The sequence below is a fragment of the Podarcis filfolensis genome, assembly GCF_964270895.1.
Source record: "Podarcis filfolensis genome assembly, chromosome: 1".
Lineage (NCBI taxonomy): Eukaryota > Metazoa > Chordata > Lepidosauria > Squamata > Lacertidae > Podarcis > Podarcis filfolensis.
Window position 1 is genome coordinate 132,770,684 of NC_139604.1, and position 17,059 is coordinate 132,787,742.

General features: G+C 48.0%; 1 protein-coding gene across 28 annotated transcripts in view; it reads left to right on the forward strand.

The window, feature by feature from the left end:
- Positions 1-17,059, forward strand: part of NIN (ninein) — a 134,733-nt gene that overhangs the window by 68,890 nt on the left and 48,784 nt on the right. For all 28 annotated transcript variants that reach the window (XR_014546965.1, XR_014546966.1, XR_014546967.1 and 25 more), the window contains 7 exons: positions 7,259-7,298; positions 7,951-8,138; positions 8,973-9,119; positions 10,458-10,625; positions 11,875-12,011; positions 14,237-14,377; positions 15,062-15,236. Coding sequence is in view for 22 of the 28 variants with exons in the window: in XM_083608849.1 (XP_083464975.1) it covers positions 7,259-7,298; positions 7,951-8,138; positions 8,973-9,119; positions 10,458-10,625; positions 11,875-12,011; positions 14,237-14,377; positions 15,062-15,236 (996 nt within the window). In the remaining 6 variants the exon portion in view is untranslated. The remainder of the gene's footprint in view (positions 1-7,258; positions 7,299-7,950; positions 8,139-8,972; positions 9,120-10,457; positions 10,626-11,874; positions 12,012-14,236; positions 14,378-15,061; positions 15,237-17,059) is intronic.

Sequence of the window (17,059 nt, forward strand, 5' to 3'; positions counted from 1 at the left end):
CAGTGCGTCAGGCGTCAGGCTGTCACATGTTGTGTTTACATTTTACTTCCTGGACAGATGAGGGGAGGCTGAGCTATCTCCTGGAAATACCCCCCCCCCCCCCCGATTTGAAAGCAATGGAATTTGGTAGGTTTGCTCTGTGTCAGGGCCCAGGTTCCATGCCAGGAATAAATTAATTAAAAAGTTCTGGAAGAACATGGTTAAAAAATATACTGCTTCACGAACTGTAATCTTGGTGCATGTTTAAGTGTTTCCAAAATCAGCCCCTTGAGGCAAACCCCAAAGTCACTGAGAAATCATTGTGAAAGCCTGTTCCCTATGACCTGCCCTCTGGGATTCTCCCTGAGATGAAATCAGGAGTGGACCTCAGTCAGGTACATACCCTCCCTCAATGCAGAGGGGAGCTGGTGCCTGGAGAGCCAGCATTTTGGGAGGAAATTATGCCTGACGAGTTCCCATTGGGGAGCTTGTGGGCTGTGCTATAATCAATGATGGAGTTTTGCGGGTTCCAGGCATCCCTGGTGGTTGGACAGGGAATGTGCTGTCTGAAATTCTGGAGAGCGGCTGCCAATCAGCACAGACAATACTGCTCTTAGAATATAATAATGATGATGATGATGATGATGATGATGATGATGATGTTATTATTTATACCCCGCCCAGTCTGGGCAGCTTCCAACACAATATTAAAATACAGTAATGCATCAAACATTAAAAGCTTCCCTAATAATTTTATTAAATAAAAAAATTCCTTCCAGTAGCACTTTAGAGACCAACTAAGTTTGTTATTGGTATGAGCTTTCGTGTGCATGCACACTTCTTCAGATACGAAAGCTCATACCGGTAACAAACTTAGTTGGTCTCTAAGGTGCTACTGGAAGGATTTTATTATTATTATTGTTTTGTTTCGACTACGGCAGACCAACACGACTACCTACCTGTAAATAAATTTGTTATTTATACCCCACCCATCTGGCTGGGTTTCCCCAGCCACTCTGGGCGGCTTCCAACAAAATATTAAAAACACAATACAGCATTAAACATTAAAAACTTCCCTAAACAGGGCTGCCTTCAGATGTCTTCTAAAAGTCAGATAGTTGTTTATTGCCTTGACATCTGACGGGAGGGTGTTCCACAAGGCGGGCACCACCACCAAGAAGGCCCTCTGCCTGGTTCCCTGTAACTTCACTTCTCGCAGTGAAGGAAGCGCCAGAAGGCCTTCGAAGCTGGACCTCCATGTCTGGGCTGAATGATGGAGGTGGATCTCAGCCCAAGACCTGTGTACTTTCCTGCTTGAGTTTGGGGTCTCCCTCACCCCCCCACTTCCTAATCTTTCAGATTATGGAGCAGGAGCATGCAACAGGAGTTCTGAAAAGTAGAGTGACCTAATCCAGTTTCCATGGCTACTCCAGTAGATTAATGGCATTTTTAGCCGTAATCTGAATGAGAAGCATTATTATTTTCGTGACGCCAGAGCTTTTGCCGAGCGCTCGGTGGCTCTGCTTTCAAATGCATCAGTCACATGAATGCAATTTTTTTTTAAATGAGCATCTTTTAAACGGAGGAATGTTAACGGCCAATTCCGCCCTTTTGGAAGCTTGAGCCTGGGTTGTGTGTGTGTGGTTATTATGGGGGGGGGCGGGTTGCAGCTTTGTATAAATAAGGAGTGAATTGTTCCGTGAGCGGCTGAGGGGGTGGATCTCCCAGTGGAGGAAAGGGGATGTTGTATCATTTCAAAAACGCATATGAACTGCTTTGATGCCCGTTTTAAAAATAAACCAGCCATTATCTTTGCCTGGCGCTTGGAGAGAGGGGAGGAGCCGCTGCTGCCTGATTCCTACAGTAGCTAAAAGTGTTGTGTGTGGAAAGACAGATGTTTAGCCAGAGGAGAGAGACGCAAGCTGGTGTGTCCTTGGAATGACACCGATTCTGGCTTCCTAGATATAGTAGTAGTAGTAGTAGTAGTAGTAGTAGTAGTAGTAGTAGTAGTAATAATAATAATAATAATTTATTATTTATACCCCGCCCATCTGGCTGGGCTTCCCCAGCCACTCTGGGCGGCTTCCCAAAAAAATATTAAAATACTGTAGTACATCAAACATTAAAAGCTTCCCTAAAGAGGGCTGCCTTCAGATGTCTTCTAAACGTCCAGTAGTTGTTGTTCTCTTTGACATCTGGTGGGAGGGCGTTCCACAGGGAGGGCGCCACTACCGAGAAGGCCCTCTGCCTGGTTCCCTGTAATGTAGCTTCTCGCAGTGAGGGAACCGCCAGAAGGCCCTCGCGCTGGACCTCAGCGTCCGGGCAGAACGATGGGGGTGGAGATGCTCCTTCAGGTATACTGGGCCGAGGTTGTTTAGGGCTTTCAAGGTCAGCACCAACACTTTGAATTGTGCTTGGAAACGTACTGGGAGCCAATGGAGGTCTTTCAAGACTGGTGTTATGTGGTCTCGGCAGCTGCTCCCAGTCACCAGTCTAGCTGCCGCATTCTGGATTAGTTGTAGTTTCCGGGTCACCTTCAAAGGTAGCCCCACGTAGAACGCATTGCATATAGGCAAGGGGTTCTTCCTCTTCCTCATTCCCCTGCCCTGGGCGCTGCTCATCGCTGGGTAAATCCATGCGGCTGTGCAGGGAGGTTTTGAGGCCTCTACCTCTGCCCATTTTCTAGAAGAATCACAGAATCCTAGAGCTGCAAAGGTACCCTGAGGGTCATCTAGTCCAACCCCCTGCCGTCGCAGCTGAGAAGAAGCTCCAAGTTGCTGCAAACAGCGTGTGATTCTGCAGGGAGGGAGGCATGTTTCAAGCACTTGGAACGCTGTGATTTCAGTAAATATTTCAACTCCCCCTGCAAGGTTTGTTGTTGATGTTGTTGTTTAGTCGTGTCCGACTCTTCGTGACCCCCTGGACCAGAGCACGCCAGGCACTCCTGTCTTCCACTGCCTCCCACAGTTTGGTCAAACTCATGCTGGTAGCTTTGAGAACACTGTCCAACCATCTCGTCCTCTGTCGTCCCCTTCTCCTTTTTTTTTTTTAATGAAATATTTATTAGGATTTTTCAAATTCAATACAGAGAAAATTAAAAAGAACAAAAAAATACAGAAAATAGAAAAAAAATAAAAAGAAAAAGAAAAAGAAAAAAATTTAAAGTTTTTAGTTTCATCTTTTCATTACCATATTTCCCAGACTTCCCCACACCTCCCCTTCTTGCATTCCAATTCAAGTTGTTTGTTCAACAAGTTCCTATCCCCAATTTTTAACCTTTTTATATTTAGTTCATTTTCCTTTAACTAATTTTAACTTATAAACATCAAAAATTTATACCTCATTACACCAATCTTTTTCCTAAAGCCGACCCTAATTCCATTCCACGAGATTCCCAATTTTCATATTGTTAACCAAACAAAAAAAATAAGACAGATCATAGTTATACACCCTTTGGATTCTCAGACCCCACCACCCCCTTTCCCGGGTTCGATCCCCAACAAATGTCCAGTCTTAATCTTCTATCAGCCTGGAGATCTCACGTCCGAGGCTCTTAATTCTCTCTCAGCCCCTCTCTGCCGGTTTTTTTGATAGTCCTTAATATTAAACTCCAAATTTCGGAGGAGCTCTGTCTCAACAAGATCCAATTTTCTTCCAGCCAGGCCTCCATACTTAAAAGCAAGGTCCAAAAGTCCAATTGTCACCACTCCAGCTTCCACTTTAATCAGATTTGTAATCCATAAATCTTCCGGTCTCCACACACAGGAATCTCTCCATTCCACCTTCACCAATTTAGACCAGAATTTCATCATCCAGTACTTATTTTCCTTTGTAATCATCCTGTCGGGCCTTTGGTTTGATTTTTTATTTCCCTTTTTGGGTGTGATATCTGGGCTTTGGCTCTCTTTTGTCATTTGCAAGGTTACAGCTCCTCCTTCCTTCTCCTCAGGAACAACAACATATATCTCTTTATCCACACTTTCAAAATTCTCAAAGTCCTCTTTTTGTCCAGCTGCATGGGCTTCCTGAGTCAAGTCCTTATCAAGTTCCGTAGTGTTATTTGCTTTTAAATTCAAGGTTGCTACGTTTGTAGACAAAACCTCAATTTGACCTTGTAACTTTCCCAGGAGAACAAATATTCTGTCCAGCCCAGCCTGGATTTTCCCTTTTCCAGCCATTCTTGTAGTGTCCCAAATCCTCCTCTAGAGGGATTTAGTAACTTAGTATTATTTCCAGTTGAAATCCAAAAGTCAGGTTTATTTGTATCAATTCTTACTTATTTTCAACAAAATATAACCGACTTGCAGCAACTGTATCCAGCAGAAACAGCAAAGACAAAGTTCTCTTTTTCCTTTTTGACAGCTAAATTTGACAGCTGTCAAACTTCTCTATGTCTCCTCCGCACGCTCTCTCACGGATCACTCCCGGGTCCGGGGGGGGGGGGGGTGGAACTTCAATTCTCAAAATTAACTCTTATCCTCCAGCACAATTACTTGTTGTATCGCCAAATCGTGAAATTGATATCTTTTATCGAAAAGGCAATTCTCTCGACTTTGGTTCGCTAGTCCTTGCTTTAGATCTTTTACAAGGGGGGGAGGCGGACTTCCTGTTTGCGCCTTCCCCGATCGTGCCAAATTCCAAAAAAAATTTCCTTAAAGAGTCCAATTTCCGTACTACTCACGGGTTGTTACTTTTAGGGTCCGATTGTTCACAGGAAAAAGTCAGCGCCCTCCGACCATGGCTCGCGGCTTCACTCCCCAGGAGAAGCAGTCGACTCTCGGCACCGTGCCACTCACCCCGTCCCCCGTTCCAAAGCCTTTAAAAAGGCTTCTTCACAGGTCGGGGGGGCGCAAATGGTGCCCGCCGAGTCACCAAGTTCACAGGCTTCCGCGCCTGTGATTTCTAAGGGTCCCCGCTTCGCCGCAGCGGCAAGACCCCACTCCTGAAGAGCCGATTCCCTCCGGAGCTCGGAGGGAATCCGCCATTAGTCGTTCGCACTAACCCGGAAGTCTGTCGTCCCCTTCTCCTTGTGCCCCCCATCTTTCCCAACATCAGGGTCTTTTCCAGGGAGTCTTCTCTTCTCGTGACGTTGCCAAAGTCTTGGAGCCTCAGCTTCAGGATCTGTCCTTCCAGTGAGCACTCAGGGTTGATTTCCTTCAGAATGGAGAGGTTGGATCTTCTTGCAGTCCATGGGACTCTCAGGAGTCTCCTCCAGCACCAGAATTCAAAAGCATCAAGGTAGCTACCCTGCATGGTAGACCGGTACATTTGTTCCTTCCCGTCATACAGAATGGCAGAGATGGGAAGCTGGTTATTCTGCTGCATTTGTGTAACAAGGAACTGGGGACCCCTCAGGAACCCCTTCTTCATTGCTATAAATGGCCCCAAGAGTGGAGGGGGACAATTGACACTGGAAAATAGGGGTTGGGGTGGACTTCGTTAGACTGGTCATGTTGTGCGGATGCCTGATGATCGTCTTCCAAAGCAACTACTCTATTCCGAACTTAAAACTGGGAAGGGTAATGCTGGTGGTCAACAAAAGAGGTTTACAGACTCTCTCAAGGCAAATCTTTAAGAATGTAGTATAAACACTAACAACTGGGAAACACTGGCCTGCGAGCGCTCCAGTTGGAGAACAGCCTTTTCCAAAGGTGTCATGGGCTTTGAAGACACTCGAACTCAGGACACAAGGGAGAAACGCGTTAGGAGGAAGGCACGCTTGGCAAATCCACACTGTGATCAAGTCCTGCCCAGAAACCAATGTCCCCACTGTGGAAGGATGTGTGGATCCAGAATTGGCCTCCACAGTCACTTATGGACTCATTGTTAAAACCATGTTTATGGAAGGCAATCTTACTTGGCTATAAGTAATCGCAGAAGAAGAAGAAGAAGAAGAAGAAGAAGAAGAAGAAGAAGAAGAAGGTATAAGCCTTCCCCTGCCAGGACCACAAAAAAGGGTAGTCGCTCCCAGCGTTGGGGTGGAATTTTTTTGTGGTCTGAATCTGTCAAATACATGGAGGCAGTCACCTAAGCATATAATACCTGTCTGCAGGGCCAGATTTAGGTTTGATGAGGCCCTAAGGTACTGAAGGTAAAGGGGCCCTTTATATGTCCAGCTGTCCTTTGTCAACAACAAATGGTCACTGTTTTTTGTGTTGAATATATGCTATATGGTAATTTATTTGCATTACTTTCTATGGAAAAGTGCACCTTGGGAACGCTTTGGTTTTGGAACAGACTTCCAGAACGGATTAAGTTTGAGAACCAAGGTACCACTGTAGATAAAAGGTAAAGGGACCCCTGACCATTAGGTCCAGTCGTGACCGGCTCTGGTGTTGCAGCGCTCATCTCGCTTTATTGGCCGAGGGAACCAGCATTTGTCCGCAGACAGCTTCCGGGTCATGTGGCCAGCATGACTAAGCCGCTTCTGGCAAACCAGAGCAGTGCACGGAAACGCCGTTTGCCTTCCCGCCGGAGCGGTACCTATTTATCTACTTGCACTTTGACATGCTTTCAAACTGCTAGGTTGGCAAGAGCAGGGACAGAGCAATAGAAGCTCATCCCGTCGTGGGGATTTGAACCGCCGACATTCTGATCGGCAAGTCCTAGGCTCTGTGGTTTAACCCACAGCGCCACCCGCGTCCCTACTGAAGGTAATGGGGCCCTTTATATGTCCAGCTGTCCTTTGTCAACAACAAATGGTCACTGTTTTTTGTGTTGAATATATGCTATATGGTAATTTATTTGCATTACTTTCTATGGGAAAGCGCACCTTGGTTTTGGAGCAGACTTCTGGAATGGATTAAGTTTGAGAACCAAGGTACCACTGTATATAGAAATGAGCAAACCAGTGATGTTTTAGGGAGCAGGCGAGCAGGCGGGGCCCATGACTTACATCATAGGAGCCTACACAACACAAAACACTGTTGCTGTATGTAGGTTTTATTTTATTTGTTTTTTATCTTATATTTTGGAAATGCACATCCAGTTATTTTTTCCTTTTAATTTTTTGGGGACCCCCAAGAGAGTGGGCCCCTAAGCTATAGCTTGTTTAGCTTATACGTAAATCCGGCACTGCCTGTCTGGCTTCTAAAACATCTTCTGCAATAAATCTACTAGTCCCTAAGGTGTCAAAATCAGACTCTTGATTGGTTTTGTTGTTCTGGGCTAACAATGGGGTTTCCCCGTCTTTCAGACTATCCACACCTGCATTTGAAAGAGGAAACTGATTTCTGTTTCTCTCTCTCTCTCTCTCTCTCTCTCTCTCTCTCTCTCTCAGCACTGGAGATCCCAAGACAGCGAAGAGTATGAGGCGGAAGGTAAGAGAGGAAGGCAGTAGCCCCTCTGCGGATCTTGTCTTAATTCATGGAGTTAGGGAGAAGGTGTTTCCCTCCTCCTAAGTTGATAAATACAAATAAATGTTTTAAGTATAATGGACTCTAGCGAGGGCAGCTATAGAGTGGGAAATGAATGGGGTTTTTTTAGTGTTCTTGCGCTTTCAAATCAGAGCTGCAAAACGAGCAGCTAGCACACTCTGCCTTGAAAACTGGCCATTTCAAAATGTGGGATTTTAAAATGTTGGGATTATTTCCCAACATGCTCTTGGGTTGCTTCCACATACTAACGCTTGCTATATAGATTTTTATGGAGAGGTCTGATCTGTCCCAAGACATTAGCTGCCTTGAGCGGCTTCCCCACGTGGTCTCCAGAATTTCTTTTGCAAACTCGCAAGGGATGCTGGAGTGCAAAGCTCAGAATCAGGCTCCAGTGCAGAGTTCAGCCCCAGGTTCCTCTCTCTGAGCAAGGGAGGGTGGAGAGAAATATATTAGAATCAATTCAGTTGTTGCTAGACAAACAGATATTATTGTCTAGCAATATTATTAATATTATTAATAGTAATATTAATATTTTTTTCTTCTTAACCTTGTTTCTTTTTCAAGACAAGCTTATTCTTCTTTCCCCCCCTTTAAGGTCAGCTGAGATTCTGGAATCCCGACGACCTGAATGCCTCCCCAAACATCTCCCCCACTCAAGACTGGATAGAGGAGAAGCTGCACGAGGTCTGCGAAAGCTTGGGCATCTCCAGAGATGGGCATCTCAGCAGGAAGAAGCTGGTCTCCATTTGCAAACAGTACGGCTTGCAGAATGTTGACATGCAGGTACCCGTTCTGAGCACCTTCCCCTTCTTCTCCATTCAGGCTGGCTGCCATGGCTGCAGATATAATAATAATAATAATAATAGTAATAATAGTAATAATAATAATTTATTTATACCCCAACCTCCCCAGCCAGAGCCAGGCTCAGGGCGGCTTACAGCAATAAAATCACAGCAAAAACATAATTCGAGGAAAGGGGGGGACCAATTTAAAATACAGGTTAAAATGCAATTTAAAATGCAGCTTCATTTATAAAGGTAAAGGTAAAGGGACCCCTGACCATTAGGTCCAGTTGTGGCCGACTCTGGGTTTGCGGCGCTCATCTCGCTTTACTGGCCGAGGGAGCCAGCGTACAGCTTCCAGGTCATGTGGCCAGCATGACTAAGCCGCTTCTGGCGAACCAGAGCAGCACACGGAAACGCTGTTTACCTTCCCGCTGGAGTGGTACCTATTTATCTACTTGCACTTTGACGTGCTTTCGAACTGCTAGGTTGGCAGGAGCAGGGACCGAGCAACGGGAGCTCACCCCGTCCTGGGGATTCAAACCGCTGACCTTCTGATCGGCAAGTCCTAGGCTCTGTGGTTTAACCCACAGCGCCACCCGCGTCCCATTATAGTAGCCGATAAATCAAGACCATAAGGAGAGGGAAACATAAGGGTGAGACTGAGTCCAAACCAAAGGCCAGGCGGAACAGCTCTGTCTTGCAGGCCCTGCGGAAAGATGTCAAGTCCCGCAGGGCCCTAGTCTCTTGTGACAGAGCGTTCCACTAAGTCGGGGCCAGCAGTGGTTCTCCCCTTTTTCTGCTCTCTCTGAGGGTGTATTTTGATCCTTCTCAGGTGGCAGAGGACGTCTTCCGCAACCTCGAGCACGACGGCACGATGAGCATCGAAGACTTTTTCTACGGCTTCTTCAAAATCGGGAAGCCGCTCCCACCTTCGGCTTCGACCCCCTACAGGCAACTCAAGCGCCATCTCTCCATGCAGGTGCGAAACCTCAGCTGTACTCCCCCCTCCCCACCACCATCTCAATTGTCTGAAATCAGTTGGATTTCACAAGGATGGAAGAACGAGGAAATCCCAACGAAAGAACAATGGCAAGAAAAACTGATGAGCTATGCGGAGTTGGCAAAGTTAACGTATAAATTACGTGCGAAGTGTAGCGTTCCCAAAGCAAGGAAGGATTGGACTCTGATTAATAGAATACACACGAGGCTTGACCATCAAGACTCTGGGAGGAGTGCGTATAATAATCCCTCTCCACCCCTCGGCCCAGGTCGTTTTATTCACAAAAGAACTTTTTTACACAGTGTTCGCAAGAACCAATCAGATTTCCTCTGAGCATTTCAAAACCACAACGTGGGACAAAGTCAGATCAGAAGAAATTCTTTTAACCACAAAGAAACTATTTCTTACTTGAGCATGCATATGTGTTGTTGTTTAGTTATTGAGTCTTGACCCCCCGGACCAGAACACGCCAGGCACTCCTGTCTTCCACTGCCTCCCGCAGTTTGGTCAAACTCATGCTGGTAGCTTCGAGAACACTGTCCCACCATCTTGTCCTCTGTCGTCCCCTTCTCCTTGTGCCCTCCATCTTTCCCAACATCAGGGTCTTTTCCAGGGAGTCTTCTCTTCTCATGAGGTGGCCAAAGTATTGGAGCCTCAGCTTCAGGATTTGTCCTTCCAGGGAGCACTTAGGGCTGATTTCCTTCAGAATCGATAGGTTTGATCTTCTTGCAGTCCATGGGACTCTCAAGAGTCTCCTCCAGCACCATAATTCTAAAGCATCCATTCTTCGCCAATCAGCTTTCTTTATGGTCCAGCTCTCACTTCCATACATCACTACTGGGAAAACCATCGCTTTACCTATACGGACCTTTGTTGGCAAGGTCCAACTACAAAGAAACTATTTCCTACTTGAGCATGCATAGTAGTCCAGAGTAAATAAAATAGGAATATAATTGTTTGGAAATTGGAATAGGAAATAATTGTTTGGGTTTTTTTAAAAAAAACAACCCCAGAATATATGTACTGCTTGATTGCAGTAAAAAATCCAAGTGGTTGTCAGGAAATATTAAAGTTATACCTCTGCTACGTCTCCTCCGTCAAAAACAATTCCTTTCATTGAGAAATCTAGCATGTTAGGAAGCAGAATTCCAGACCAGTCTTCTCCCTGACATGCCAGTTTTCTAGGTGGAATGGAATTTTGGGGGGCTGGAATTTCAGCACAACCGATTATTGCAGGGGGCTGGACTAGATGACTCTAGAGATCCCTTCCAGCTCTACATTCCTGTGGTTCTCTTTCTCTCTCTCTCCCATTCTTAGTCCTTCGATGAATGCGGAAGGCGGACCACCACGCCTTCGGCTATGACAAGCACCATCGGCTTCCGCGTTTTCTCCAGCCTGGATGATGGAATGGGCTACGCGGAGGTAGAGCAGATCCTTGACGCCTGGCATGAAGAAGGAATCGAGAACAGCCATGAGATCCTGAAGGTAAGCGCTTCGACTGCCTCTCGGCCACCGGGGCACGCTGTGCTGGTCCCGGGGGGTTACCGTGCGGCGTGATCAGAGTCCAGTCCAAGGTCGGGGGTGCAGTATGGAGGCTGTCCATTAAGGCTGAAGTGGGGTCCAAGGCAGGGAGTCGGGTGGGATCAGGAACTCTGGCAGAAGAGCAGGACAGGGTGCCAGCAGGAACAGGCTACCAACAATGTTGCTCCCGCAACCTGGGACTGGGCTGGCTGGCTTTTATCTGCCCTGAGGCATAGAGCGGCCCCGGTCCACAGGTGACTCGCCTCTCCTGGCCTGGAGGCGAGCACTCCTCCTGCGGGAACTTAGTTCCCTCCGCCTCTCTGCCCTGAGCCTCTGCAGCTCAGGAGAGGCTGGAGAGTTACCGGACTCAGAGGCAACCTCACCTTCCCCTGATGGGGCTGAGAGTGGAGCACCTGCAGGCAAGGGGTCCTCCATCACCTCAGGAGCCAGAGCAGACTCAGCTGATGCCTGCACCTGAGGATCCAGCACAGGTGAGGACCCTTCAGGCTCAAGCCCCAGCCCCGGTTCAGCTGGTTCTGGAGGCAGGGAATCCTGTGCAGGCTGGGATCCCTCAGGTTCAGCCTCTGAATCTGATTCCCAGGCCATCACACACGCTCAAAACGGTGAATTCAATGCGGCGACGGTTGCATTGGCGCTTCTGCATCGTACTGTAGATCACTATATAACACCCAAGATAACTGGGTGGAAACCTGAAAACTACCGTATTTTTAGCTCTATAAGACGCACTTCCCTCCTAAAATGTGTGTGCGTCTTATGGAGCGAATGCAGGCAGGAGGCTCTGCTCAGCGCTCCCTTTAAAGAGCCGTGTGGAGCGTGTGTGTGGCTCTTGGGGGCTTTTTCCCAATGAGCCGCACCCACACTCCGTGTGCTCTTTAAAGGGAGTGCGGCTCTTGGGGGAGCCTTAGCCGTGCGCAGCCTCTCACAGGCAGGGGATGAAGGCTCCCCTTGCCTGGGAGAGGCTGTGCGCGGCTATCCCATAAGCCAGGACAGCCAGTGGGATCGCTGCGCAGTGATCTTGCTGGCTGTCCTTGCTTCTGGGATTCAGAATATATATTTTTTTGTTTTCCTCTTCCAAAAACTAGGTGCATCTTATGGTCCGGTGCGTCTTATAGAGCGGAAAATACAGTAATCAGCCAAAAGAAGACGCAGCTTCTTAATTGATGGGGAATTCTTTCCTCTTGCTTTCTGGCAGGCCTTGGACTTCAACCTGGATGGAAGAATTAACCTGACGGAGTTGACTCTTGCCCTGGAAAATGAACTTCTCATAACGAAAAACGGGATATACCAAGCTGTGCTGGCCAGCTTCAAAACAGAGATCCGGCATTTAATGTAAGTTTGTAATTTTTGAAGAATGTGTCCTTTTATGTTTCTGGACCCACCCAAATTTTCAGATAGAATCATAGAATCAAAGAATTGTAGAGTTGGACGGGACCTTCTGGTCAATGTGGGAATCTTTTTGCCCCATGTGGGGCTCAAACCCACAACCCCGCGATTAAAAGTCTTGCGCTCTACCAACCAAGCTATACAGCAAAGTTGTCCCGTTCATTCAAGGCTTTCCCCCTTGTGCAATGGAAGCTATCCTTCCTCTTCTCCTGTCTGTGTCTCCCAAATCTATCTGGGGGTTCCCACAAATCTCCAGAGCAGAATGGGGGTGGGGGAATATGGGGAGAGGACAAGCAGGGGAATTTCTGCTGCAGAAGTGAGATCCCATATGCAAATGGCATGACTTCTTTAATAATAATAAGAAGAAGAAGAAGAAGAAGAAGAAGAAGAAGAAGAAGAAGAAGTTATTCTTTTTTCCATATAGAAAGTTACATTTGTTACTCAACAACTATATTCCAATTCAACAAAACTAAAGACTTCCCACTCGCCCAACGTCGAAATTTATAACTCAAATTACATACCAATTCAGTCCCGCCTTTTCTAATTTCATCCTCTCTAACATGTTTCTTAATATATTCTGCAATTTTCTTACACTTCAAACCCCACTGTGGTCTTTGCAGATGGGAAATAACTTTTTATGTAGACTAGAAATTGCTTCCAGTCTCCTTTAAAAGATTCCAAATTTGTATCTCTTATCCCTGCCGTCAGTTTTGCCATCTCTGCTTATTCCAAGATTTTCACAGCCCAGAGGGAGACTCTTAAAAAGCAAGTGCCTTTGCTCTAGACTGCCAGCGCTCAAAGGCAACTTAAGCAAAAGTCTTTAAAAGTTTGTAGAAGCTGCAGTTCCCAGAAGGAACAATCCCCAGGTTCATTTGGGGGAAGCCAGGTGTTCTCCTTGTATTGTGGCTGCAGCAACCCAGTCAGATGGGTGGGGTACAAATAATAAAGTTGTTGTTGTTGTTGTTGTTATACGTCTGTGACCCTTGTGAGTTTGTGAAAGAGACGAGGCTTGAACCCAGAGTTTCCTGATCCACAGCTCAGTCTCTTCGCCACTTTTTCTTTGGCGATCCCTCATAGCCGAGTAAGATTGTCTTCCATGAACACGGTTTTAACAATGAGTCCGTAAGTGACTGTGGAGGCCAATTCTGGATCCACAGTGGGGACACTGGTTTCTGAGTGGGAGTTGATCCCGGTGTGGATTTGCCAAGCGTGCTTTCCTCTTAGCACGTTTCTCCCATTTAATGGGTGACACCTGGCTTGAGAGCAGTACATGTGAAAAGGATCTAGGAGTCTTGGTTGACCACAAACTTGACACGAGCCAACAGTGTGACGCGGCAGCTAAAAAAGCCAATGCAATTCTGGGCTGCATCAATAGGAGTGTAGCATCTAGATCAAGGGAAGTAATAGTGCCACTGTATTCTGCTCTGGTCAGACCTCACCTGGAGTACTGTGTCCAGTTCTGGGCACCACAGTTCAAGAAGGACACTGACAAACTGGAACGTGTCCAGAGGAGGGCAACCAAAATGGTCAAAGGCCTGGAAACGATGCCTTATGAGGAACGGCTAAGGGAGCTGGGCATGTTTAGCCTGGAGAAGAGGAGGTTAAGGGGTGATATGATAGCCATGTTCAAATATATAAAAGGATGTCACATAGAGGAGGGAGAAAGGTTGTTTTCTGCTGCTCCAGAGAAGCGGACACGGAGCAATGGATCCAAACTACAAGAAAGAAGATTCCACCTAAACATTAGGAAGAACTTCCTGACAGTAAGAGCTGTTTGACAGTGGAATTTGCTGCCAAGGAGTGTGGTGGAGTCTCCTTCTTTGGAGGTCTTTAAGCAGAGGCTTGACAACCATATGTCAGGAGTGCTCTGATGGTGTTTCCTGCTTGGCAGGGGGTTCGACTCGATGGCCCTTGTGGTCTCTTCCAACTCTAGGATTCTATGATCCCTTGTGTCCTGAGTTCGAGTGTCTTCAAAGCCCATGACACCTTTGGTAAAGGCTGTTTTCCAACTGGAGCGCTCACAGACCAGTGTTTCCCAGTTGTCAGTGGTCATACTACCTTTTTTTAGATTTGCCAGTCTTTGAACTCTTTGCCACTAATACAGGCCTGGCTTGGGGTCAGGCAGGCCAGGATCCCAGTCTGATAATGCAGAACCTCTTTCTCTTTCCTAGGGAGCAAGCGGACCAAGAAGCCCGGGAGAAGGAGAAGCTCCGTTTGGACTTGGAGAAGGCGGAGAAATGGAAACTGTTCATGACCTCCGAGGTGGATGAGCGGCACTCTGCCATCGAGCGCCAAAACGAATACAACCTGAGGTAGCTTACCCGCTTCTCAGGATTTCCCTTCTCCATTCACAGCATCTCAGTCACTTAAGGGTCCCTAAGACCTACTGGGAACATAGAAGCAGAAACTTCTATGTGTGCCAGTGTGGTGTAGTGGTTAAGAGCGGTGGACTCGTAATCTGGTGAACCGGGTTCGCTTCCCCGCTCCTCCACATGCAGCTGCTGGGTGACCTTGGGCTAGTCACACTTCTCTGAAGTCTCTCAGCCCCACTCACCTCACAGAGTATTTATTGTGGGGGAGGAAGGGAAAGGAGAATGTTAGCCGCTTTGAGACTCTTTCGGGTAGTGATAAAGCGGGATATCAAAGCCAAACTCCTCCACTCCTCCTCCAAACTGGCCAGGCTGGGCAACTGGACGACCAGCAATGGGCAGCTTCATTGAGCTGGTCCCGTTTCTGATCTGCTTTTTGCACATGCTCAGACTATCCATGGGAGTGGGTGGGAGCTCGTTGTGTTTAGCCTGAAGAAGAGGAAACAGAGAGGTGACACGAGAGCCATCGTGTCGAATGGGAGGTGTGGAGCGAGCTTGTATCCCGCTGCTCCCGAGGAGTCGAGTGACAAGAAAGGAGATTCTGACTCAACTTCAGGAACCAGGCCGCTGGTCCCTGGTGAGCTGAGGGCTTGATCCTCAGCAACCTCTCTCGATCTGTGTGTGCAGCAAGCTGGAAGAGGAGTACAAGGAGAGGGTGGCAGCGCTCAAGAGTGAGCTGCAGAGAGAGCGGGAGCAGATCCAGCAGCAGGCCAGCAAGCAGCAGGCCGACCTGGAGGAGGAGATGGCGAAGCTGAGGACCGAGGAGAACGACTTGCGGGACTGCCTGGCTCTGACGCTGAAGGTGAGCGGGGAGGGCGTCAGAGGAGAGGCTTCGCAGGAGACACAGGTGCCTGGCCAACCCACGTTCCTCATTCTCAATAAAGCCAGTGGGTCCTGTGATCCAAGGGTTTTTTTTTTCAGCTGGGACTCGCCAGAACTTGGCACCTCTCAGGTGGGCATCTTTGCCATTCTAAGAGAAAGAGGGAGGCATTCATGGTGAGTTCTGGCATCTCTCTCTCTTTATATAGAAAAATAGCACTATGCCACACATGCATAGGCACGCGGGTGGCGCTGTGGGTTAAACCACAGAGCCTAGGACCTGCAGATCAGAAAGTCGGCAGTTCGAATCCCTGCGACGGGGTGAGCTCCCGTTGCTCAGTCCCTGCTCCTGCCCACCTAGCAGTTCGAAAGCATGTCAAAGTGCAAGTAGATAAATAGGTACCACTCCGGCGGGAAGGTAAACGGCGTTTCTGTGCGCTGCTCTGGTTCGCCAGAAGCGGCTTAGTCATGCTGGTCACATGACCTGAAGCTGTACGCCGGCTCCCTCGTCCAATAAAGCGAGATGAGTGCCACAACCCCAGAGTCGGCCACGACTGGACCTAATGGTCAGGGGTCCCTTTACCCTTTACTTTTTATGCCACTCATGCGCTTTTTTGTGTCTGCATTTATAACCAAGAAGTTGCAAACCTACTCCCAAGATGCTGGTTAAAAGTACCGTATTTTCTGCTCCATAAGATGCACCTTTTTTCTCCTAAAAAGTAAGGGGAAATGTGTGTGTGTGTTATGGATAGAATGCAGGCTGCGCAACTATCCCAGAAGCCAGCACAGCAAGAGCGAGAGCTGCGCAGCGCTTCTGGGTCACTGGCTTCCCAGTGAAGCGGGATGAGAGACAGAAAGGATCCCTTATTTTCAGGGAGGTGGGAGAAGAGATGGAGGGCAGCCCGTCAGTCCCTTCTCCCACCTCCCGGAAAAGCCAGCAAGAGCCGCTCTATCTTTAAAGAGCCGCGCCGAGCGAGTGTGTCTGCGGCTCTTGCTGGCTTTTCTTGTTTCCCTCCTCTAAAAACTAGGTGCGTCTTATGGTCGGGTGCATCTTATAGAGCGAACAATACAGTAGGTTGCCAGAGTTAAAGGAGAGTTCAGGAGGTAGTTGGGTGTCAGAGTGTCTGCTGTTATAAGATAACAAGGGAGGCGTCCATGGTGAGTTCCGGCACCTCTTTTTCTAGAAAAATAGCATTAGGTGCAGCTGGGGCTCATCCACCGGGGAAGGGAGCCTGTCTAGGAGAAGGGACACTCTGATCCTCAACCTCTGGTGCCTTGTGGGACATCTTTGGGAGCTGAAAAAATTAAGGAGTAAACCCCACACAAATCTGGATTGGAGTCCCTAAAACGGTTGGGATGGAGCCTTGCACGTCTCCTTGTGGCAACTGCTGCAGCCAAGCTGGGCCCAAATATCTTGTTCGGCTTTCCTTTGGACCACATCAGCGGGGTCAAGATGGAGGTCTTGTGATCTGGGCAGCCCAGGACCCCCAGACACACTTGCCCAGGCTGACACCCCAGGGAGGTCACTTCGGTGCTGCTAACACAGCGATTTAACTTCACCCCCTGGAGGCACATTGTCTCATGGGACAGACGGATACCAATCATATTTGTTGTATCCTGACAAGACAGAAGTACTGATTTGGGGGGACAGGGGCGGGTGGGTGGGTGTGGGGGGTGCCCTGGTCCTGAATGGGGTAACTGTGCCCCTGAAGGACCAGGTGCGCAGCCTGGGAGTCATTTTGGACTGTCCATGGAGGTGCAGGTCAATTCTGTGTCCGGGGCAGCTGTTTACCAGCTCCATCTGGT